This window comes from Dendropsophus ebraccatus, chromosome 6 (genome assembly GCF_027789765.1).
Source record: "Dendropsophus ebraccatus isolate aDenEbr1 chromosome 6, aDenEbr1.pat, whole genome shotgun sequence".
NCBI classification, from domain to species: Eukaryota; Metazoa; Chordata; class Amphibia; order Anura; family Hylidae; genus Dendropsophus; species Dendropsophus ebraccatus.
Window position 1 is genome coordinate 47,788,309 of NC_091459.1, and position 26,663 is coordinate 47,814,971.

The 26,663-nt window shown below is 42.7% G+C and overlaps 1 protein-coding gene across 3 annotated transcripts in view; it reads left to right on the forward strand.

Moving 5' to 3' along the window:
- ROS1 (ROS proto-oncogene 1, receptor tyrosine kinase) overlaps positions 1–26,663 on the forward strand; it is a 114,400-nt gene that overhangs the window by 20,175 nt on the left and 67,562 nt on the right. For 2 of the 3 annotated variants that reach the window (XM_069974931.1, XM_069974929.1), the window contains exons 10-18: positions 381–904; positions 2,558–2,764; positions 3,005–3,115; positions 3,442–3,623; positions 5,390–5,581; positions 8,701–8,801; positions 11,433–11,647; positions 12,433–12,596; positions 12,882–13,047. In XM_069974931.1, coding sequence (XP_069831032.1) covers positions 381–904; positions 2,558–2,764; positions 3,005–3,115; positions 3,442–3,623; positions 5,390–5,581; positions 8,701–8,801; positions 11,433–11,647; positions 12,433–12,596; positions 12,882–13,047 — 1,862 coding nt within the window. The remainder of the gene's footprint in view (positions 1–380; positions 905–2,557; positions 2,765–3,004; positions 3,116–3,441; positions 3,624–5,389; positions 5,582–8,700; positions 8,802–11,432; positions 11,648–12,432; positions 12,597–12,881; positions 13,048–26,663) is intronic. The other variant, XM_069974930.1, reaches the window with a different exon arrangement.

The window sequence follows — 26,663 nt, forward strand, 5'->3', positions numbered from 1 at the left end:
ACTTCAGTTTTTATTGCTTTTCTTGAACCGCTCTGCTATCACCAGTTTGTCTGTCTTGTTCTGTGTCACTTACCCAGCCTAGGGACCGCCAATGCAGGTAGGGACAGTCTTGGGCAGCCTATCGCTAGGGCTTGCACTGTCTATTCTAGGTATTCTATCTAGGTCTTGAGTTCCCTTAAAATATTGCATTGTGTATGGCTTGTTAATAGTAGCAGTTTATCTTAGGCTATGTTCACACATCCTCAAAACGATGGCCGTCATTTAATGGCAGTTATTTTAAAGTAATGGCTATTATTTGCCTTTAAATGATGGCCCATTATTAAAAATGAACATAGCCTCAGACTGTAGTATTCTTGAATATTCTTTCTTTATACTTGCAGCTATTTATTCCTCCTTCTGGAAGATGGTATTCACAGAATGATTCTTCCTGAACCTTCCATCGTGAAAAATGAAACCGAGCACATTGTAAAATACAAAAACATTCAGGATTTTATCCTCACTGTCCAGTCCAAGAGAATAGTATATGCACGGCGAATTGGTTCAGGCACTTTTTACCTGATGTCCGTTTTCTTGGATGGCTCAGACGATAAATACTTGCGACAAATCCATGATGGATCCATTAAAGGAATAATAAGCTTTCTTTATATCAATGACTCTTTAATGTTCACAGATGGAGACAAAGTGTTCTATGAAGAATTTGCAATGAATAGTTACTGGTACAATGAGTATTTAGTAACCTGTAACTTAGCAGCTCCACCATCATCAGACTATAATAACATTATATTATATGGAAGGTCTACACAGCCAATTCCTATGCCAGGATCTCCTCAACATGTGTTGGTCGTGTTTGGAACAAAATCAGTTGAAATTCTGTGGAAGCCACCAAAGCTAACCATTGGAGCCAGTAAGTTATGTTGGAGTATTATTGTATTTAATGTGTCCCTATACACATTAAATACCCATGAATAATCCTGCACTACTAATGTAGGATCAATAATCCATGAAATGTAATGTACATTTCATTTGATTGAAAATACACATACATACAAAAAGTTAAAACTGCCTAAAAATAAGCTACACACTGCACCTGAAAAAAGGTGGGGGGATTTGCATATAGTATTCACATACAGTATATTACATATTGAAATATACAAAATTTGCAGTGATCACCAAAATTTATTAAAATGTAAATCTTATTGGAAGAAAATAGTAAATATATACATATGTATAAAATACTAAATTTAAATACATTTTTAAATCCCCCAAAGATGTAGGAGTCATGTAGAGATTATATAATCAGACCAGTACTAACCAACACCATACCAGAAACCCCCCAAAATATAGAGCAAGTTACTGACAGAACTTAAGGGCCTTTTCCACGTCTGCCATCCAGGACCTTTACATGGCAAAAGAGGCACTTATTACTTCTCCTTCATCTCCTTCTCCCACTACGGGTTATATGCCTGGTTGGAAAAAGTCCACATGACCAATAAGTACCCTGTTATTGGGTATACTAACTATATGTGAAAGTATTACTAAACGTTTTGTAAAACGTGGTGGAAAAAAGTGCCGAAGTGGTGCCTCATTTACATGTCTAGTGTTTTTCAAAGAGTGTGATTTTGTCCGCACTGTGAAAAACACTAGACATCTGTTGATTGCATCCGTGAGGGTAAGGGCCCTATTCCACCGGACGATTATCGTTCAGATTATCATTAAATCGTTCAAATCTAAATGATAATCGTTCGGTTGAAATGCAGTTAACAATTAACGACCGAAAGAGAAATCGTTGATCTCTTTATAAGACCTGGACCTATTTTTATCGTTGCTCGTTCGCAAAACGTTCGCAAATCGTTCGCATTGAATAAGACGTCGTTCGGTCGTTTGCAATAGATACGAACGCAATAGCGAATAAGTAGCGAAGAAAAACTATCGCAATTATGATCATAAGTAATGATTATTGTTCCATGGAAATGACTGAACGTTTTCAGGTCTTTCGCAATAGCGGTCGTTTGAGATCGTTAATCGTTAACGATTATGCAAACGATAATCGTCCGGTGGAATAGGGCCCTAAGGGCAGCGGGGGATATAGAACCGGTGAGAGACGGGAGTGGGTGACAGAAGGGCGGCAGATGGGACGAGGTGACAGGAGCGGGGTTGGGGGGGTTTGACAGGAGTGGAAAGAGGCATCCACCACAATCCGCACTGTCACCTGTACTATTTTTTTTGCAGCAAGGATCACAGCACGGATGGTATAAATGCGCACACAGGATTTAATGGGCCCTAAAATTGTCCATAGTCGCGGATCTGTCATCACAGACAATTTTACGGGACGTGAGCATAAGGCTTAATGCTTTCTTAAATGAATGATGACGTGATAAGCATTAGTAATCGCTACTATATTGTATTATCATTAACTGGCACCAACAAACACGGAGTGCACTAGGATTTACTATCACTCAATCATTATTGGTCAAACATAGATTTCTCATTGTGATTGAATTATTTATCTAGAAGGAAAAGGTATAATGATCAATTCATATATTTTGTTTTTTGAAAGGTCCTACAGCTTGGCAAAAGTGGATATATAGAGTCTCCTTATTATCAGAACATGGAACACAGCAGATCATCTCTAATATTAGTGTAACTCAAATAACATTGACTGGTCTGGACATATCTACACGCTATCAAGTGACCATTCAGGCATCATCACCTGCTGGCCATAGCAAGTCCACAGAACCTATAGTAGGGACAACTCTATGTCCAGGTGAACTATTTTTTTTAGCATCCCAATTTTAAATACAGAGAATGGGGTCATATAACACATGGTGGATATGTTGTGGGCTTTTGGTGTGGTTTGGTAATTTGTATAACTTACAAAACTTAAATAAAAATTTTCGCTGGACTTCTCCTTTAAAAATAGGTTTTTATTGTCAAACAACTCCTTTATGAAGGCTTTATTGCTAATTCCATTTCCTCTAATTTAAATAATCTACTTTTGTTTCAGCTGAGGAGGACCCATATTTTCTAGCAGTGGGCTCTACTGGAATATGGAGGCAGCCTCTAGATAGGTTTGGTGCTGGACAGCTGGTCTCCGACCAACTCAGGCATGTATCAGGTAAAAGACAGAGTACATGACATATACAAATGACATTCATATTTGAATAATTTTGTGGGAAGAGATTCAGAATAACATTGACGTTTTTACCAAGGAAAGCTTTGAATTCAGCTAAATTGCCCTCTGTGAAATATATGGATGGCTTGAGTTTGCACTTTAATTTTTTTTTTAAGATGATGTGTTCTTATATGTAGCAATATAAATGAAAATATTTTGTATTTGCACTCATTACACTGCTATCAAGAATAATTATATGTATACATAAAATCGTGTTATACTTTGGAACTTTAGGATTATGTTTCTGTACTGAACTATTCTGTTTGCAGATCTGGACTGGTACAATGGCACCATCTACTGGAGCAATGAAACAGGCCATGTGCATTTCTGGAATATAAGTAACACAGCTGACTTTTCAGCCCTGCATGTACCTGTGATTAGAAGAGCCGGACCCTTGACATTTGATTGGATTGGACAATTCATTTACTGGGCTGACAAAGCTGACCCAAAGGTATAAGCTAAAATATAATTTTAAGGGGAATGACACAGAGAATTTTAAAGGGGAAATGTCAGCAGGTTAGACGAATCTAACCTGCTGATATGTCCCTATTGTGCAGGAGACGCCAAGGATGAACGTATGTCTTTTACCTTCATCCTCAGCGCTGTTCTACTGGAGTTAGTCATTTGATCCATATCAAATGACCAGTCCATATCGATGATCCATTGAGTCCCTGGCTGGCCTGCTTCGTTGAGTATCATTAGAAAGGGGTGGTCCAGCCGGGCAGTACTCCTAATGGTCTTACTGGACCATGAAGCAAATGACTAACTGCACCAGGACAGCGCTGAGGATGAAGGTAACAGACATACCTTCATCCTCTCTGTCTCCTGCACAATAGGAGAGGAGGCCCAGAGGGCCTAGATATAGCAGCATGCAGACATAAAGCAGCACAGATGTGGATAAAGTTGTAGGTGCATCTAGTTCTGGGAAGTGATCAACTGTAAGAGATATTTGTTCTCAATGATGATCCCATTTTGGAGTTTGGAAATTGATGCAGAGACTAGCGACCTGGCTATGGTGGAGAGGCAGACTACTGAAAAAAAACTTCTTTTCTAGGTTTTCTATTTTTAATATATTCAGAGATAGCCTGGGTCTCGGAGAGAAAAAGGGTAAACATCAACACGCTAGGCTCATTAACAAACAGGAGTTTCACCTGGCAGATGTAAGGATGATATGGAGGCAGTGTCTCATCCTCCCTATTACTGAAGATGTCCGCAAAGGTAGCATATTTTGGTGGAAGTTCACAAAGGTTTTTGCTTACTAGAGGCAGGGAAGCAGGTCAGACCTCCGATAAGCAGAAGGAAGGATAATAAGAACCTCAACAGAATGGTATGGTAGTTGTATTTTTGGATTGGATTGAAAGCAGAGCATTTGTGGTGTCCCACCATGGGTGTTTTGTGTCTCTCTTTTGCACCTCTCAAAAAAGCTTCTTACTCCAGGTTAAGTGGTGATGAAGTGCGCTCTAAGGTTTCACCATTAGATGTCTGTGTTATTTGCTATGTGTATGCTCCTATGTATTGCACAGCAGAAATAAGTTATGCTGTGCTAAACACTACAAAGGGAGAAGAGTCTGGGAACATCCTTGCCCAAGCCGTGAACCAGCCTAAAAAGTGCAGGGCAGTATCCTGAGACACAAAGAGGAACTAGCCTGGATAGGACAAAGATACCAAGAAGGTCTATGTATCTTATCTCGCAGTGCAGCTAACTGGGTCACCCCCATGAACTTAGCTTCACCCAGGTAACCACGAACCCGAACCTCGGAGGTTCCGGACCATCCCTTAATCTTGGGTTATTTTCCCCTTTCTGTGGGTGGCAGTACCGATAGTCCAGGTGGGTCAATTGCCTCTCAGGACTACCATGACAAGAGCCCAAGTAATCCATCACAACCCAGAAGGTCACCGACCATTTCTGGGAAACACAGCTGAGCTGTACAAAAAAACCGACCAACCACCATAGAAGTGGCGTCACCAGTAACATCTTAGTATGTTACCAGTTGAGCTACCACACATGTAAGATCTGGTTCTTTAAAGACCATTTAAATGAAAGGTCTGCAGATTAGAGAATTGACCTAAGGTAGGGCTTAACAAGACAGCATTCTGTGGAGAACTTGTGTCTGTGCCAATTGATTCAGATCAGGCAACTAAAATGAATATAATACCTTTAATAATAAATTTAAAAAAACCCTTTTCGTTTGAATTTTTTTTTTCTTCCGGTTACAGATTTACAGAACATCTGTAAGAACATATGCAAGTGAAACAGTGAAAGTTACCAGGTATCTAGTGAATGATTTGGCAGTGGACTCTGTCAATGCTTTCTTATACTGGACCACAGAATACACAGTGGAGAGCTGCAGACTGAATGGACAGGACCATGTAATTATTCAGAACTTAACATTGTTTTCAAATTTAGAGGTAAACACCAATAGGTTTCAATATACATGTATGCTTTAATAACCTAACTTGGTGAGTGGGTCTAAATGAATGAATTAATGGATACTAAGGCAGTTTCTAGGTAATCTGGCCAACTGGGCGAATCTTAAATAATGCTGAAAGAGCTCCTCTGGTGTCCTCCAATGGGTCTTTGGTGTCTCCAGCCGCCTACAGCCCGCTCAGCCAATCATTGACTGAGATGCGACAGCACTGTGGACAGTGACTGGCTGAGCAGTCACTCCTGAGACAAAAGTGACAGCCCACTCTGCCAATCATTGGCTGCAGCATTGCCCTGTCTCAGTCAGTGTTTGGGTAAGCAGGCTGGAGGCGGCTGTGGCGAACACTGGATACCATAAAACAGGGGTGGGGAACCTCCGGCCCGCGGGCCGCATCCGGCCCCTGAGACCTCCCGATGCGGCCCGCGGCCCGCAGCTCTCCTGTGATGGGCGCCGCTCTGGAGGAGGAAGGAGCCGGCATACACAGCATCCTCCGGTGTCTGTGACAGCTGCCGGACACAGGAGGATGCTGTCTATGCCGGCTTCTTCCCCAGCAGAGCGGCGCGTGTCTTCAGTCTCCTGCGGGCCGCGCACGATGACGTCATTTCATCGCGCGCCGCCTGCAGGAGAAAGACCGGCACAGAGGACCTGGGACAGAAGAGGACATGGGCAGCGTGGGAGCGGAGGTAAGGTGAGTGGGATGTTTATTTTTTTTATTTGGGGGTTAACTAGGCCACCAGGGACATGCCTGATGGGGGTTAACTAGGCCACCAGGGACATGCCTGATGGGGGTTAACTAGGCCACCTGGGACATGACTGATGGGGGTTAACTAGGCCACCTGGGACATGACTGATGGGGGTTAACTAGGCCACCTGGGACATGACTGATGGGGGTTAACTAGGCCACCTGGGACATGACTGATGGGGGTTAACTAGGCTACCAGGGACATGCCTGATGGGGGTTAACTAGGCCACCAGGGACATGCCTGATGGGGGTTAACTAGGCTACCAGGGACATGACTGATGGGGGTTAACTAGGCCACCAGGGACATGCCTGATGGGGGTTAACTAGGCCACCAGGGACATGCCTGATGGGGGTTAACTAGGCCACCAGGGACATGCCTGATGGGGGTTAACTAGGCCATCTGGGACATGACTGATGGGGGTTAACTAGGCCACCTGGGACATGACTGATGGGGGTTAACTAGGCCACCTGGGACATGACTGATGGGGGTTAACTAGGCCACCTGGGACATGACTGATGGGGGTTAACTAGGCTACCAGGGACATGCCTGATGGGGTTTAACTAGGCCACCAGGGACATGCCTGATGGGGGTTAACTAGGCCACCTGGGACATGACTGATGGGGGTTAACTAGGCCACCAGGGACATGACTGATGGGGGTTAACTAGGCCTACCAGAGGCATCACTGGGGGGGGTTAACTAGGCTACCAGGGACATGACTTGGGGGTTAACTAGACTACAAGGGGCATCACTGGGGGGGTTAACTACAATAGCAGGGGCATCACTGGGGGTTAACTACAATAGCAGGGGAACTAGGGGAACAATACTTTGCCTTGCCCTGGGTGCTGCAAACCCACGCTACTAACTGCCGCACACGGTATGCGGCCCTCGAATGATTTTATTAATGCCCGACCGGCCCTCGACATGGAAAAGGTTCCCCACCCCTGCCATAAAAGAAGGATATCAGGGGGGCATGGACAGAAAAGTATGATGAGCGAACTTGCTGAACCGTACTTAAACAGCTAAATTATTTTTTACTGGGGTTCATTTAAGGTTCAGATTGGATGAACCCAAACTTTGCTTTAAAGTTCCGCGAACCCTGCCAAACGGAACTTTTGAAAGTGAATCTGTACCCACAATCTGACCCCCCAAACCACTTGTACCTTCGAATAGCTGCTTTTAATCCAAGATCTGTCCTGTGGTCCGTTTGGCAGGTGATACAGTTATTGTCCAAAAAACTATTTTTAAACTTACAACCCCGTGCCCTACGGGAGTATCTGTGCCCTAACTTTGCACCACCCCTCTGTCCCTCCTCCCCTCCCTCTTCATCATTAGGAATGCCACTGGAACATTTTCTCCATGCTGAACATTTGCACAGGTGTCTTAACGATCCAGCCCATGTGCCAGGCTCTCACAGCTGACGAATAGTAGGCAATCTGCCTGGAGCATTCCTAATGATGAAGAGGGTGGGGAGGAGGGATGGAGAGGTTGTGCTGGCCTAATGCATACACAATCTAGACCACTCCCGTAGGGCACAGGGCTGCCAGGGGCTGCCAGGCTATGTTCACACAATGTTGAACGGGCGCCATTTAATAATATTAATAATATTTGCTATTATTTTAAAACAACGGCCGTTGTATTAAAATAATGGCAGTTATGAACCGTTATATGGCGGCCATCCACTCAATTCACACATTGGGGGACATGTATTAACGGGCGTACATTTTTTTCCGGCGGAAAGTGGCGATTTGGGCATGATTTTATTTGCAAATCGGCACTTTCCGCTGGCTACGCCGGGGGGCGGGGAGGGGGTGTGAGGGGGCCAAATGGAGGGCGCGGACTCGCCATTCGTTCCGCCAAAAGATACGCTGAAAACCAACTCCAGTCCTCAGCTGGCGTAGGTTTTCGGCCGTACGCACAGGAGCGCGCAGGATTTATGTAGAGGCAGTCCGCCTCTACATAAATCCCCGTAGTGCCGGAGATGCGGGGACATTTTTAAGTCCGGCGTAAAAAATGTCGGACTTAATAAAAGTCCCCCATTGTGTGAACATAGCCTTTCTGTGTTTTCAATCCACTCCTGGTTCAGGTTGCAATATGAGGACCACAATACTGACTGAAATATAATGTGTGTGAACCCAGCCATAGTCTGTATCCATGTTTTCCTGAACTTTCTAGGGCTGCATCCAACTTCTTCAGCCTCCGTTGTTAAATGCTGAATGATCAGACTTGAGCATGCTCCAATTGTGCTCATCCCTATTTTCCTACAAGGGAGTATAGAAAACAGCGTGAACAGTGACCATTTTATGTTATATTTTATTTTTCTTTATGAAATGTAATATTCATCTTAATAAAAATTTACAGGTGGTGGGCTTGACACTTAACATTATAGATGGACAAATTTACTGGCTTGTTAAGAACAGGTTGCATATCAATATGTACCAAGCAAACACACTCAAAGAAGGGTAAGATATTTCTGGTAATTTTCATACTTATTCTCTATTATAAACATATCATAAAATTGTGCCCTGCAAAATATAATGCTTGCTCAAATCTGAATTTAGTGTTTGTGGAGCACTGTTAAAGGAAACTTGGTTATGGCAACCAGCCTGGACAGCCCAAATCACTAAACAAGGACCTGTTAAAGCGACTCCGTACCCACAATCTGAGCCCCCCAAACCACTTGTACCTTTGGATAGCTGTTTTTTAATCCGAGATCTGTCCTGCGGTCCATTCGGCAGGTGATGCAGTTATTGTCCTAAATAAATACTTTTGAACTTGAAGCCCGTGCAAAACGGGAGTATCTGTGCCCTAACTTTGCAACACCCCCTCCGTCCCTCCTCCCCACCCGCTTCATCATTAGGAATGCCACTGGAACATTTTCTCAATGCTGAACATTGCACAGGTCCTTAATGGTCCAGCCCATGTGCCGGGCTGCCACAGGTGGGGAATAGGAGGCAATCTGCTTGGAGCATTCCTAATGATGAAGAGGGTGGGGAGGAGGGACGGAGAGGTGGTGCAAAGTTAGGGCACAGATACGCCCGTTTGGCACGGGCTTCAAGTTTAAAAGTATTTTTTTAGGACAATAACTGCATCACCTGCCGAACGGACCGCAGGACAGATCTTGGATTAAAAGCAGCTATCCAAAGGTACAAGTGGTTTGGGGGGGATCAGATTGTGGGTACAGAGTCGCTTTAAGATCAGAGCAATATTCCTCTCTCAGATCTCGAAAGAGTAGGGTCCATTGAGGAAATATATTTGTGAGAGCAGTTTAGGGCTATGTTCCCACATAGTAAAGAACAAACAAACAAAAAACCCCGGACATTATTTTTACATTATTCAACTATAAGTTATTAAAATCTGTAATAAAAAGCAAAAAGAGTAACCAAGTAAGGACTATATACGTGTACAAGATTATTGATCAGGCATCAAGTGTCCGGAAAAGAAAAATAGCCAATGATAGCTGGCTTTGGCCATCAATGCAATGTTTAGGTTTAGAATACAGAGCCTGAATAATACAGGTGATTTAAAGGATCCAATTATTTCACTGAAAGAATGCTGCGATGTTTTTTTACTTGTTAAGGCTATGTTCACACACCATCTTTTTGTGGCCACTTGACTGCTATCTTTTGGGACAGCCATTATTTTAAGCATCATATCAGTTGCAGATCCTGTACGTGTGAATGGACTCTTAAATTCTATTTTGAGTTATAGTAACAGCAAGACATGCTTTGAATTGGTTTCCCCAGGGGGGCACTATTAACACATAGATTAAAATAATACAATGAAATTACAACAAATTTTCAAACCACCAAAATTTCATTTCAAATTAATCCAAAATAAGGTTGATGAAAAGTAATCAGAAAGCTAATACAGGTAAAATATTTATTAGAGGTGAGCAAGCTTTTAAAAAGTTCAGTTTTTGAGGCAAAGTTCGGGTTTGTTAGAACCTTAAATGAACCTCACTAAAACAGCTAAACAATTGCAGGCACTTAGCTGCTTTAGTGCGGTTCAGAAAGTTTGTACTTGTCTACTTACTTCTCCATGTTCCTCCGGTGTCCTTCTTTTCCGATGCCCCCTATAGCCACCTTCAGCCCACTCAGCCAATTACTTACAGCGTCATTGGCTGAGCAGGCTGCACTCTTGTCTATGGAGTGACAGCCCACTCAGCCAATCACTGGTCTCAGTCAGTAATTGGTTGAGTGGGCTAGAGGTGGCAAAAAAACACTGGAGACCCATAGGGAGAGCTAATAGGTGAGCATACTTTTTTTTTTTTAATTGTGTAGTTTATTGTGCAGCAATCCTTTCTCTGGCTGCAACAATCTGTGGTTTTCGAAAAATTTACTCTTTTTGTACCGCAATATTTTTAATTGTTGCACGGACTGAAGCCCAGACATTGGTTTGGTGTATCTGGCAAAGCCAAAGCATTCCTTTGGTGAAGTTCCTGCTGTGCAGTTCACACACTGGGACATATAAATAAAAAGTTTTCACTCATGAAAACTAATGAAAAACCCACAAAGTGGCTGTTTCATTTAGAGGATATAAATAAAAAGTTTTCACCAGTAAAATAAAATTTTCCCGACAAACCAAGGACATAAACAAACACAGTTCACTGTTGCATATGTTTTGGTGCACATTTCATGGAAATGGTAAATCAGTCAATTGTAAAAATGTAGATTTATTTAGGTTTCAAAAATACATTTCACATTTCCATGAATTGTAGCCCCCCCCCCAAAAAAAAAACATGAAGCTGCCCTCACTTGATGTCTAAAGAAGTAGGTCATCCTGACAATGTCCCAAAGTAAACGTTGCAGACACTTTATACAATGCTGTTATGCTACGTTTACACGGGACGATAATTGGCCCGATCGCACGATTAACGATTTTGCAAGAACAATGTGTTTTCCATAATGATCAGCGTTTAGACGGAACGATAGATCGTATGGAAAAATCGTTTTGCGATCATTTTAAGATTGCTTAAGCCGGCCGAAAGCAATACACTCCCATATTACTCGTGTGAATGCAGCCCAAGTGCTGCATTTTCCACCAATAAATACTCTTACTGAATTTTTATTTTATATGTTCGTTTCTTCTAGAACCTTTGATGTGAAAGTAACAGAACATGAATCATGGGGTTATTCGGAGATTTCCCAGCATGCTTTAATGTTACATTGCAATCGACTTTTTTGGATAAATGGCCAAAGATTTATAACTGTGCAAGAAATCAACCAAAGTTTTTGCACACCTATATCCCAACCTGCAGAATTCACAAGTTTTATATTGGGATTGAATTCTTTTAAACCATTGCCAGGTAAGTGGAGACAAATAGAGGTAAAGAATCTTAGTTGAATTACATTTGTTTAGTCGTAAGAAGAAATGTTTGATGATTTACTTATTTAAAGGAGTACTCTGAGAACTCCCAAGAAAAAAACGTTTTCAAATCAACTGGTGTAATAAAGGTATTTAGATTTGTAATTTGTAATTTGTACTTCTACTTCTATTCTATTTCTGATGCCTTCCAGTACTTATCAGCTGCTGTATGCCCTGCAGGAAGTAGTGTATTGTTTCCAGTCTGACACTATGCTCTCTGCTGCCACCTCTGTCTGTGACAGGAAGTGTCCAAAGCAATAGCAAAGCCCAATAGAAATCCTTTTTTGCTCTGGACAGTTCCTGACATGGACAGAGGTGGCTGCAGAGAGCACAATGTCAAACTGGAAAGAATACACCATTTCCTGTAGTACATACAGCAGCTGATAAATACTGGAAATCTTGTGATTTTAATTTTAATAAAAGTGACTTACAGATCTGTTTAACTTTCTTAAACCAGTTGATTTGAATTTTTTTCTCAGGAGTACCCCTTTAAGTCTATAAATTGCCCATACAAGAAAGGGTGAAAAGATGTTACAGCTAAAACCACCTCAAAAGACAAAGGGGTGGTCCCTCTACTTAGAGAAAAAATGGTTCAGTCTCCAGAGGCACCACCTTTACCATAAGTGCATCATACATATATGTAAGAAAGAGTAAGATACACACAACAGTAACATACCATGCATGTAATGTTAAATGGGGTTTAATGATACTTCTTCCAAATTACAGGCAATTTCTCTTACACTCCCGAAGTGACACCTGAGGCCATATTGAGCTCATCCTTTAAAATAAGAGGAAATTATTCAGATTTTATCATTCAATGGACAAAGCCGTCTAATATAGAATATGGAACATTATTCTACTGTGTCAAGTCTGCAGTGCTTCAGGAGCTGGTATCGCTAACATTTTACCTATAGTATGAAAGGTTTACAGGGATATTTTTAGTTTAGACTTTTAGTTTAGAGGGTAAATATTAATCGAGGCTTGTGTAGTAGGGAGAAACCAGAGGCAATGACAGGTTCCCTTTAAGAAAATAATATATTGTTCTTGTGCAGTACTTCTAGGCTTGAGAAATGTTGCAGTTTTGGGGCAGATACGAATGGATGGGGTTGGTTCTTAGTCCTGGCTACTTTTGTGGGAGATAATATACGCATTAATAATATCTTTATGTTTTGAAGCTTGGAACTGGATATGACTATTGTCTTACACCTAAAGGATTTACAGAATCATCCTATACTGTAAAAGGACTGGAACCATATACAGAATTTGATTTTGCTGTCATTCCCTACACATATTGGGCTAAAGGACCTACAAGCTCACTAATTCTTAACGCACCACAAGGAGGTATGACAGTAACCTTTTCTTTTCCTATATTATAATCCATTGTAGACGGTTCATAATGACTAATGTAGGTAATTTGGCTTAGTACCAGATACCATTGATTCACATTATTAGCACACAGCGGTTCCTTATTCTATTTTGTGTTTTAGCTTTTTACAAGGCGGACAAAATGCATTTTGTTAGGGTCTTGAATGTATTAAATGCATTGTTGTAAAAGTTTCTGCTTGTAATATATCTCTATTCTTGTTTATGAGCAGAATCATTACCTTGATATATGCTTTCAGATATGGAGACACAGCTCCGAAAAGTTAACTTGTGTTAACAATTAAATGCTGTCATTAATCTAGTCAAACAATAGATCTTTTATAACTCTGAATTGAAAATTCCCTGCCGCTGTCACTTCGGGTGCCCTTACCTTTAGGAATTTTTTTAAGCAATGATAATCGTGGATACTTGTCAAAACAGTTCAGTGGGAGGTGAATGGTGCTTAGAAAAAGAGGAAATGAGACAAAATAGAACAAAATAAAAGAATTATTGGACAATTTAGTCTTTAAAAGTCAACAATTTCAATACTAAAAGGGTTTCAAATCTGTGATAGAAACACAATAGTGTCCGAATAATAAGTACACTGGCAGCATACCAACAAATGTTCTCTATTTTGAGGCTATCCTAGGGCAGAATTTTTACCTGTAACATGAAATGGTCCTTAAAGTGTACCTGTCATTACAACTTTCAAAATGGTTCTGGTTGAAAAAAAAGAGACTAAACACAGGAAGTCCCAGCCAGTAAAGAGTGTTACAGCTCAATGTGTCCGTCAAATGACTGCCTTCTCTATGAGTATGCAGATGACCTGGGAAACCCAGGACTTCCTGTTTTTTCCATGATAACTAAAAAAAATGTAAATTGCAAACTTGCTTTATATCACATCTACTGTTGATTTAGATTTTAAAAGTTACAACGACTGTGACTGTCAGAGGCCGGGCCGTGCGGTCAGCTCATCGCACGGCCGGCTCTCTGGCAGCACCAATGGCATCCCTGGCGACCGGCCCGCACTTCTCTATAATGCTACCGGGGCCTCACCAACCCCAATTGACATTAGGTGTGTGTGTGTGTGTCAGGATGGGGAAGGTAGGCACACGACACAACAATGAGCCTTGAAACTGAACCCACCAAACTGTCCCTACATACTTGCCTTACACGGCCCTAGGCAGCAGCGGACAACCACGATGCTCTGATAGTGTCTGGGGTCCAGTTAACCAGATCCACCCCTTTTTTAGTTAAATCAGTGAGAGGTTTGGCTATGAGTGAAAACCCCCTGATAAATTTCCTGTGATAATTGGCAAACCCCAAAAACCTCTGCAGGGCCTTTAGGTTATTGGGTCGCTTCTAATTTTCAATAGCTATGACCTTAAGCGGAGTTTACCAAACGAGTTTGGGGTTATTCTATTCCCCAGAAATGAGACCTCCTGGATACCAAACTGGCATTTCAACAACTTGGCACAGAGATTATTTTGTCTCTATAGTCAATACAGGGCCAAAGCCCACCATCTTTTTTGCCCACAAAAAAGAACCTCGCCCCCAAAGGAGAGGAGTAGGGGTAGAATGTGGCCCTTACGTATGCCTTATATATTCCTGCATGGCCTCCCTCTCAGGACAGGACAAGTTGAATATACAACCTTTGGGATATTTGCCACCTGGAATTAATACAATAGAACAATCATATGGTCTGTGAGGAGTTAATCCGTCCACTGCGCTTTCATAAAATACATTAGCATAGTCGGACAAAGACAAAAATTCCGAACATTCCGAAAGTATCACAGCAATACAATGTGGACCACACTTAGGCCCCCACTGAACCAGTTCCCTGTTGGACCAGTCAAACCACGGGGTTATGTTGTTCCAACCAGGGCAACCCCAGGATAACATCAGACGACAGGTTATTCAAAACAAGAAAGTCCAGGGACTCCTCATGTACTGACCCCACTTTTACTTTAAGACGGGGGGGGGGGGGGGGGGGGGGGTGGTAATGTACCGCACATTCTCTTAAGCAAAGGGGACACAGGAGAGCCAAGTCGGTGTTGTAGCGTAGCTGATACCCGCATGACACAGCAGAGCCAAGTCAGTGTTGTAGCGGAGCTGATACCCACATGAGACAGCAGAGCCAAGTCAGTGTTGTAGCGGCGCACATACCCGCAGAGGTGAGCCATTGAAGTAGCAGAGGTGAGCCAGTGATGTAGCAGAGGTCAGTCAGTGATGTAGGAGAAGAGAGTCAGTGATGTAGCAGAGGTGAGTCAAATTAGCGCTTAACTCTTAAAGTGCCAGTATCAAACTAGCTTTTAAAGAGCCAGGGCCACATTCGCTTATAAAGGGACAGTACCAAAGTAGATCTTAAAGGGAAGGTACCAAAGTCGCCCTTAAAAGGGTGGTACCAAAGTTGCTCTTAAAGGAACATTACATAACTCGCTCTTATAAGCACGGTACCAAAGTAGCTTTTAAAAAGTACCAAAGTCAATATATAGGTCACTTTTAAAGGGTTGGCACCAAAGTTGCTCCTTAAGGGACTATACTAAAGTCGATCTTAAAGGAAGGGGAATCAAGGATTAAAGGGAAGTCACTGTTAAAGGAGTGCTCTTTTCAAGCACTATGAATTTCCCTGGAAATGCAAATCTAGTTCGACAATAAAGCTTTATTCACATAAGAGTAAGTAAATCCCACTATGGGATTTCAAGACCATCTTACTGGATGTCCGTCTTTTGTTAATGACAGATGCAAATAATGATGATGTGTAAGCCGTGTACCGGGGTGAGCTTCCCAGGATACAGCGAAGTCACAAACAAGCACCTCCAACATAAACTGCACTTTAATGAAAAAAACAAGGTGCTGAGAATTTAGATAACCCCTTGTGCTACCCAGCGTGTTGCCCAGACATATGTTGTATGAACACACACGCAATAATTTTACCTGCTAGCGATAGGATAGGCCGGCCGCCAGCTTATAAGATATTTACACTATTCCCAAACCACAAATAACAGTATAAAAAGAGAAATGGCCGAGTATGCTTTAAGCTGGTATCTTAGGCCAAGGATTTCAAGGTCCCTCCACTGTGATGTTCCTTACACAATATTTTGTGGCCTGTCACAGATAATAGCCCTAACTATACTAGCTATAGGCCCAATGCCTGTCCTAGAAAGTTTGGCATGCACGCTTACTGACCCGGGTCTCTTTTAGACAGTTTCTAAATGAGGAGGCCCCTTTTGTCAAAGTTCTGTACCAAAGATGGCGGTCGCTGCTCTTCACAACTGGATTTGGCAGGGCTCCTTAGTTGACTCAGTGAACGTCATCTCAACAATACCCAATACAGATAGGTGTAGTTGCCGTCCACAGCAGTTGGGGGATCACAGAAGAAATATACTTCACGTAGATGATATCAGGTCTCTCTGTCTGCATCAGCTTCAGCCAGCTCTTTAATCAAAATGGCTGCTCCAGACTTCCCTCATCTGCTCCTTCTCCTTCTTTTAGGACACATCTTCCAACTGTCAGATTCATCCCTTGACAACAGCACAGCCTTAAAGGGGTTATCCAGCGCTACAAAAACATGGCCACTTTTCCCCCTACTGTTGTCTCCAGTTCAGGTGCAGTTTGCAATTAAGCTCCATTTACTTCAATGAAACTGAGTTTCAAAACCCCACCCACACTGGAGACAACAGTAGGGGGAAAGTGGCCATGTTTTTGTACCGCTTGGTAACCCCTTTAACAACGCAGGCTGTGTACAGCAAAACAGCGACATCTTGTGGCCAAATGCAGAATGTCAGTTCAAAACCAAATGTCATACATATTATTATATACAGGTACATCTCTCCGGTTGTTTCACCATCTCAAACATGAACATTATTTGCAGGTGTTATTATCAATAGACGGCTGTCATTTTAATGTAATGTGAACATAGCTCAGTAAAAAAAAGTGACAAAAAAAAAGTCATTCATGGCAGGGCTAAAAAAACGTGGCCATTTGTTAACTGGAAGTCAAGGAGGAAATATAAAATCACAAACCTACGTGGCATTTTAATGGCATTATTTCAGCCCGTTCACATTTTTTTTTTTTTTTGCCTCAGTGGCAGTTTTTTCTTTTCCAATTGCAGCGCATATTTTTTTTTGTTTTTTTCTTTCATTTTCTGGATTTTGCAGTGTTTTCTCTCCCATAGACCTTCATAGGTTGAAAGGAATGCCATGTACAAGGCATTTTATTCAGGCTTTTTTTCTACTCACATTCCTCAAGAGAGAAGCAGATGAAAAAACACCACTTAAAAACACCTTTATTTATGCACACTATTTTTGGAAAAGAAAAAAACAGAAAAACTGTCTCATAAAGGGTATGCAGTAGGCCCACTAAGGTAAGCAACCACTAGATGGCGGCATGTACTAATAGCTCACATAATAGAGCCACATCACTATATAATTGACATGGGTCTCTATTTGAAATGGTGGGCTGTAATTATCACAATTAAAGCCGGCATAGCTCAGTAAATTTTTGGTGAAATTAAAGCCAGCTCAGAGTTAGGTACTTCCCACCCCGTCCCTTGAAGCTACTTATCTATTATCACTTGAGAACCTGCAGCCAAGTAGCAAATAAAAGAAAAAAAAATATTTGGCCAATCCCTGTATAAATGGCCTTGAACTAGGAAACCAGGAGGACTTTGTATCTGAACATTTTGGGTTTGCAATGTAATATGGACTGTGACTCTGATTCTGTGCAGGATTGGTCAGACAGTGTGTTCCCAAAGTTATCTAAAACAAACCTGTTAGGTGGTTTAGGTAACTGAGAACAGCATGATAGGCTTAGGCTATGTTCACCTAACGTAAAAAAAAAAAAAAAAAGGTATCCACTTTCCGTTATTGCGATTTAATTGACTTCAATGCAATGCATTGTAGTCAATGGGATAACGGATGTCCAATGCAGTCCTGAGGCTGTCCAACACCCACTGTCCCTGCTTACTTGCCTTAACGTGTCCTAAGCGACACAGGGCAACTTGGACATGTCCCCTACGCTAATATAGGCCAAGACAGAATCCAACCATGTTCACACCAGTGAAATGCAAACATGAGAAAAACTGGCAAGAACGTAAATTCTGCCACAACGGCCATAGCGGGTGGCCACAGCTCAAAAACTAAGGGTTTATCAGACACAGTCATGACAAAAGCAGAGTAAATTCTGACAGGACAGGGGAGGCAGTGCTAGTCCTGGTTATTCCATTGATTGATTGACATGACAGCTCTTCCTATATTAACTCTGTGGAGACTGCGTGGGCAAGATAATCACATTTTCTTAGCTTTTTTTTTAACAAAAATTCTGTTCCAAATACTGTAAACTTATCTATTTTGGATCTCCGCATCAATCCTATCTTATAATGCTCTTAAACAGAGCAGAAGAAATCACCTGACAGCTGTTCCTCTGACAGTGTCATTCCTAGTTCCCCAAAATCCAATAGAACTAATGTACATTATTCTGGGCTCCAGAAGAAACAGATATTCATTTAGTACAGCGGTGGGGAACCTCCAGCCCAGGGGCCGCATCCGGCCCCTGAGACCTCCCGATGCGGCCTGCGGCTTCCCTGTGATGTGCGCGCCACTCTGGTGGGGCAGGATCCAGTATTCACAGCATCTTCCTGTGTCTGTGACACAGGAGGATGCTGTGAGTGCGGTACACATCTTACTTCTCCTGCGGGCCACGCGCGATGACATCATTTCATTGTGCGCCACCTGCAGGTGAAGACAGGCACGGGCTAGAGGGGAGACAAGAGGACCTGGGCAGCGTGGGTGCGGAGTAAAGGTGAGTGGGATGTTTTTTTATTTGGGACAGGCACTGGGGGTTAACTAGGCCACCAGGGACATGACTGGGGGGTTAACTAGGCTACCCGGGACATGACTGGGGGTTAACTAGGCTACCAGGGACATGCCTGGGGGTAATCTAGGCTACCAGGGACATGACTGGGGGGTTAACTAGGATACCAGGGACATGACTGGGGGAAGGGGTTAACTAGGCTACCAGGGACATGCCTGGGGGGGTTAACTAGGCTACCAGGGACATGACTGGGGGGTTTAACTAGGCTACCAGGGACATGACTGGGGGGGTTAACTAGGCTACCAGGGACATGCCTGGGGGATTAACTAGGTTACCAGGGACATCATTGGGGGGGGGGAGGGGTTTAACTAGGCCTACCAGAGGCATCACTGGGGGGAAATAACTAGACTACAAGGGGCATCACTGGGGGGGGATAACTAGACTACAAGGGCATGACTTGGGGGTTAACTAGACTACAAGGGGCATCACTGGGGGTTAACTACAATAGCAGGGGAACAATACTTTGCCTTGCCCCGGGTGCTGTAAACCCACGCTATTAGCTACCACGCATAGTATGCGGCCCTCGAATGATTTTATTAATGCCCGACTGGCCCTCGACATGGAAAAGCTTCCCCACCCCTGATTTAGTATAACATCCACGAAAGCTTATTGCATGATCTACAGCCATGATCTACAGTATATAAATGGTATAGGCTCCCAGTTTACACACAATATTTAAGACAATTTTTGATCCTTATTCTGGTCCATATTTCTACCAGACCAGGAGTGGGTTCAAAACTGAAAAAGTGGCTAGTCTTTTCATGATGGTTTTTCTTTGTGTCTGTTCCACTTTCAGTAAAATAACTGTCCAAATACTGACTAAAATACTGCAAGTGAACCCAGTCCTAGTGAATTCTTTATCCAAATATTATATACTCCTTTGTTTTTTGGACTAGTTGTCCATTTGCAATTTGCAAATGGGCACAAGTCGATGTGGTCTTAAACATAGATACTAGTGTTGAGCAAGCATGCTTGGATGCTGTTCGAATTACTGATGTCTGAACGATTGTTTGGCCATCAGTTGTAGGTCTGGGGAAAAAAGTAGTTTTTTTAACCCCTTAGGGACCGAGCCTATTTGGGCCTTAATGATCAGGCTCATTTTTCAAAATCTGACCTCTCTCACTTTATGCGCTTATAGCTCAGTGATGCTTTAACATATACTAGTGATTCTGAGACAGTTTTTTCGTGACATATGGTACTTTATGTTAGTAGCAAATTCGGTCACTGTCTTGTGTGTTTTTTGTGAAAAAAATCAAAATATGAAAAATTTGCACTTTGCAAATTTTGAAATTCTCTGCTTTAAAAAAAAAGAAAGTCCCATGACATAACTTAGTTACGAAGTACCAGGGACCAGTTCTTTTTTTAAGTGGATGTATTAGACTTGTATACTAGAAACCCCCATAAGTGTCCCCCATTTTGAAACTACACAGCTTAAAGAATTAATCTTGGGGTATACTGAGCATTTTGACCCTACAGGGGCTGGAGGAAAGTATTTACCATTAGGCCGGTTAAAAATGGAAAATAGAAATTTTCCAATAATATATTTGTTTAGATTAATGTATCTCATTTTCACAAGCAACATGAGAGAAAACGCACCAGAAAATTTGTAACACAGGTTCTACCGAGTAAACGACTGTATGGGCACACAGCAGGGCTCAGAAGGGACAGGAGCGCCAATTAGCATTTCCAGTTCAGATTTTTCTGAAGAAGTTTCTGAGCACCAGGTACGTTTGCAGTGCCCCTGTAGTGTCAGCAGAATAGAGCCCCCCCCAAAAGTCATCCCATTTTTGAAAGTACACCCCTCAAAGAATTCATCTTGGGGTGTGGTGAGCATTTTGACCCCACAGGTATTAGAGGAAAGTATTCAAAATTAGACCGTAAAAATGAAAAAAATTAAAATTTCCAATAATATGTTTGTTTAGTTTGAAATTTCTCATTTTCACGAGAAACAGGAGAGAAAACACATCTCAATATTTGTAACACAGGTTCTCCTGAGTACAGTGGTACCCCACATGTGGGAATAATAATAATAATAATAATAATAATAATAAATGTATTTGTATAGCGCCAACAGATTCCACAGCGCTTTTTTCTATGCATACAGTACAGAGGTACATAATACACAGTTAAATAATTAGAATAAATAAAAATAACATAAAAATACAAAGTATAAAGGAGACCTGCTGGTTGGAACTTACAGACTACAACTTGGGTTGACACCAGGCATAAGTGCTTCATTTGTCCATGATCCAGCCATTGTACATAGTTAGAAATACAGGATGAGCCAGCAACAACGCCAGTGTCTGATTGCAAGTAAACATATAGAGTGCAGGAACCGTCATAGATAGAGCGAGGGAAACAACAGAAGGGGAAAACAAGTTTAGGGAACGTTATAAGCGAGCCTGAAGAGATGAATCTTCAGGGCACGCTTGAAACTGTGAATATTGGGTATGAGTGTGATGTCTTTGGGTAGGGCGTTCCAGAGAACTGGTGCAGCACGAGAGAAGTCTTGGAGGCGGGAATGAGAGGTTCTGATTATGGAAGATGTTAAGGTTAGATCATTTGCAGAGTGCAGAGCACAGGAAGGATGATAAGTGGAGATGAGGGAGGAGATGCATGGAGGGGCAGCTTTGTGGAGAGCTTTATGGGTGAGGGTGAGGAGCTTGAAGTGGATTCTGGATTTAATGGGTAACCAGTGCAGTGACTGGCACAGAGGGGAGACGTCGGTATAGCGGCTGGAGAGGAAGATGAGCCTGGCTGCTGCGTTAGGGATAGACTGGAGAGGGGAGAGCTTAGAGAAAGGAAGACCAATTAGTAGGGAGCTACAGTAGTAAACTACTGTATAATCACACAGCGGGGCTCAAAAGGGAAGGAGCGCCAATTAGCATTTTCAGGGGAGATTTTTCTGAAGAACTTTCTGAGCGCCAGGTATGTTGGCAGTGTCCCTGTAGTGTCAGAAGAATAGAACCCCCCAAATTTCACCCCATTTTGGAAAGTACACCCCTCACACACATCTTGGGGTGTAGTGAGCATTTTGACCCCACAGGTATTAGAGGAAAGTATTTAAAACTAGACCGTAAAATTGTGGAATTTTTCCAATAATATGTTTGTTTAGTTTGAAATTTCTCAATTTCACTAGGAACAGGGGGAAAAATGCACCCAAAAATCTGTAAAGGAGGTTCTCCTCAGCACAACGAACCCCATATGTAGGCATAAACCACTGTATGGGCACACAGCAGGGCTCAAAAGGGAAGGAGTGTAATTTTGGTTACGGGCAATCTGAGGGTGTTTACTGGCTATCTAAGGTGGTAAGTGGCAATCTTGGGGCGTTTACTGGCTATCTGTGGTGGTGACAGGCAATCTGGTGTGGTTATGGGCAATCTGGGGTGGTTACGGGCAATCTGTGGCAATCTGGGGTGGTAATGGGCAATCTGGGGTGGTAACAAGCAATCTGTGGCAATCTGGGGTGGTTACTGGCTATCTGGGGGTGTTTAATGGCTATCTGAGGTGGTTATGGACAATCTGGGGGTGTTTACTGGCTATCTGGGGTGGTTATGGGCAATCTCGGGGTGTTTACTGGCTATCTGAGAAGGTGACGGGCAATCTGGGGGTTTTCACTGGCTATCTGGGGTGGTGACGGGAAATCTGGGGTGGTGACGGGCAATCTGGGGAGGTTGCGAGCAATCTGGGGAGGTTACAGTCAGTCTGTGGCAATCTGGGCTGGTTACAGGCAATCTAGGGTGGTTACGGGCAATCTTGGGTGATAACAGGCAGTCTGTGGCAATCTGGGGTGGTTACGGGCAATCTGGGGTGGTTACGGGCAATCTAGGGGTATTTACTGGCTATCTGGGGTGGTTATGGGCAATCAAGGGGTGTTTACTGGCTATCTGGGGTGGTGACGGGTAATTTGGGGTTTTTCATTGGCTATCTGGGGTGGTCACAGGCCATCGGGGTTATAAGTAATCCGGGGTGGTTACAGGTAATCCGGTGCACTTGACTTTGGTGACAGGGGATAAAAAGTTACGGCAGCATTTGGAACAAGCGATCAGCAGTATATAGTATATACTGCTGATCTCTTGTATCAGGACCACACCAGGTGGTCCCCGATCATTTCCCCATGCTCTCTGCCACCTCCGGTGGTGGAGAGAATCGGGCTTTGATCATTTTTAGGAATCCATCACTGTGAAAAGAGTTACAGTGATGGTGGCAGCCATCTTGGATCAGATGGCCGCCCAGGGAGGGGAGTGTCAGTGTCCGGGTCACTAGGGTTAATCCTGGGGGGGGACATGTTTTTATCTCCTCTCACCGTCACTCATAACATAATAAATGTATTCTCTGGGTCACTACAATTACCAAATTTGTGTAGGTTTTTTTTAACTATTACCACTTTGGCGCAATAGAAATAGCGTTCTTATCTTTTGTGCGATAGAGCTGGATTTGGGCATATTTTTTGCAGGAAGATGTGTAGTTTCTATTGATACCATTGCAGTATCCCAGAACAGGCCCTTTTATGCTCACACTTTTATTATAACCATTCCTGTTCTGGAAAATCCAAATAACGGAAATACAGGTGCCGTTACACCATAGTAGCGTAAGGTCCAGTGGTCAAGACAAACTAGGGTAATCACCGGCGTATGGGTACCACTTAGGACTAACTAATACTTAACTTTTAATAATTCATTAAAAATTGTACAACAAAAAGGTCCACACTAACGACAAAAAGACATTCACTAATGTGCTCTATATACAGTGAAGTAACCTATAAGGCCAAAATGCACATAGGGAAGATATCCCCCGTTCCTAAAAGGATGCTGATACTTAGGGACTAACGGCCAGGTACAGAAATACCCAAGATACAATTTGAGAGTCAGGGAGAAAAAGAGAGAGAAGAAAGTAGTGGTGCGTCCTACTCTCAGCCCTAATAGCCTCTTACCCTGCCTTTTGGGGAACCCACCTCCTTAACAGGGTGGCCCCAACCACGATGACAGTCCCTTCCTTATTGCACGTGCCCAGTAGGAAACAAGAAACACAGAAGACAGAAAAGAGTGAAAAAACAGTGTAAACTCAAAACCACCTTAAAAACAACCAGCAAGAGATATCATAATATATACACAGTACCTATTGTATAAGCTGTGCTTGTTCCTACACAGCGCCTAAGTCAGAAGCTGTGTTTGTTCCGACGCGTTTCAGCCATCCCAATTATGGATGGATTCATCAGGGAACATGCATAGCACTCCAAAAGGATGTGCCTAAACCAATTCCTGCTGTGAGGGATGTCCTTTCATCACAAAAAATACATGGACCTCTTAGGAATGGTAAAACATAATATAGTAATAAAATATAATTCGTACTCAGTATGGTGACAGCAAAATAAGAGAATAGCACAAGAAAGACCCCATATAGATAAACAGATAAATATAGCAGATAATTGTACTTAGCTATACAGATTGTGCTGCCTGCGAAGGTCCATGCTCACCCCACCTCATCGTGGGGTGAGCATGGACCTTCGCAGGCAGCACAATCTGTATAGCTAAGTACAATTATCTGCTATATTTATCTGTTTATCTATATGGGGTCTTTCTTGTGCTATTCTCTTATTTTGCTGTCACCATACTGAGTACGAATTATATTTTATTACTATATTATGTTTTACCATTCCTAAGAGGTCCATGTATTTTTTGTGATGAAAGGACATCCCTCACAGCAGGAATTGGTTTAGGCACATCCTTTTGGAGTGCTATGCATGTTCCCTGATGAATCCATCCATAATTGGGATGGCTGAAACGCGTCGGAACGAACACAGCTTCTGACTTAGGCGCTGTGTAGGAACAAGCACAGCTTATACAATAGGTACTGTGTATATATTATGATATCTCTTGCTGGTTGTTTTTAAGGTGGTTTTGAGTTTACACTGTTTTTTCACTCTTTTCTGTCTTCTGTGTTTCTTGTTTCCTACTGGGCACGTGCAATAAGGAAGGGACTGTCATCGTGGTTGGGGCCACCCTGTTAAGGAGGTGGGTTCCCCAAAAGGCAGGGTAAGAGGCTATTAGGGCTGAGAGTAGGACGCACCACTACTTTCTTCTCTCTCTTTTGCTCCCTGACTCTCAAATTGTATCTTGGGTATTTCTGTACCTGGCCGTTAGTCCCTAAGTATCAGCATCCTTTTAGGAACGGGGGATATCTTCCCTATGTGCATTTTGGCCTTATAGGTTACTTCACTGTATATAGAGCACATTAGTGAATGTCTTTTTGTCGTTAGTGTGGACCTTTTTGTTGTACAATTTTTAATGAATTATTAAAAGTTAAGTATTAGTTAGTCCTAAGTGGTACCCATACGCCGGTGATAACCATTCCTGTTCTGGAAAGCTATGGTTCACTGCAAACTGTGTGTGTTGTGTCACCCCTCTCAGTGTTCAGGTCTGCTATTCCATTCATTTCTTGTATGCATATTCAAGAGTGTTCAAGTATGGTACTTCTCATGTATATTTCACTGTATATGCCTAATGGTGTGATGATGCAATGGCTGGATGTCACGTGACTGCCCCTGCTTCCATGGTAACTCCAATGGCCATCGAGCTTTGGCTGGGGAATACCATGTGACTTCCTGGTCTACTTAGTCTATCTCCTACCACAGGGGGGATAGGTTGTGTGTTGCTGCTGCTCCTGTGTCACAAGGCCGCGACCCTGCGGTATCTGCTGCAGCATTACCAGAAATGTTCCTGGCTGTGTTCTATTCTCAAATCCTCAAGATTCACATCTGTTCTCAAGATCTGGGTGCCATTCTTCAGTCATTCCTCTCATCATCTTCTCTAATCATCAAAAGCAAGTATTCATCTCAGTTTCATTCCGCCCAGCATCTCAACTTCAGTCCCACTACTACTCCCATCATTCAGTACGCTATCATCACAGCCTATTGCAGCATCACCCATTACTCTGCCTTATCCAAGTCTGCCTTATACCCGGTGGCATCCGGAGAGACTGTTGCTACTAGTTACCACCGTTACAATAAATATACAACTACCGTTATTTCTGAACCTTGGCATTGGTGTAATTATTGGTGCCCTGACTAAGAACAATGAAGAATCGCATGCCCAGCCTCCGCATGGTCAGGAGCCCGGTTCTCAGCTGTGTTGCCCTCGTGTCAAAACCGTGATAATCCTCTGCTCAGCAGCTGCCCCGGTTCCTGCCAGTAACAACATCCTCTCAGCGGAGTGGCCCCTAGGGGCCCGGGCATCGCACCATGTTTTATATATATATATATGTCGTTTTGATCTCTTCTATGATGTATTTTCTAAAGCGGATTGATAAAATACAGCTATTCTGTTACTGTTTTTTTTTTTTTTACAGCATGCAATATAATTATTGATATAGTTTTATACATTGGGTCATTACGGAGGTGGCGATACCAAATATGTATAGGATTTTTTTTTTCCTTTTACACTAGTGGACATTACTGTACACTAATGTAAATACTTTAATCACTGATACAATACATTGCACTACTACTGTGATCACTGTACACTAATGTAAATACTTTAATCACTGATACAATACACTGCACTACTACTGTGATCACCGTGGAGACATGGGGGGACATCGGGATCACGTGAGTATGACGGTGGAGCCGACTGGGACCCACTGTAACCCGTTAGATGCCGATATATTTCCTCTCCAGGTAGTTACAGGGGGAGATCAGCTGTCACACTGACAGCTGATCCCCA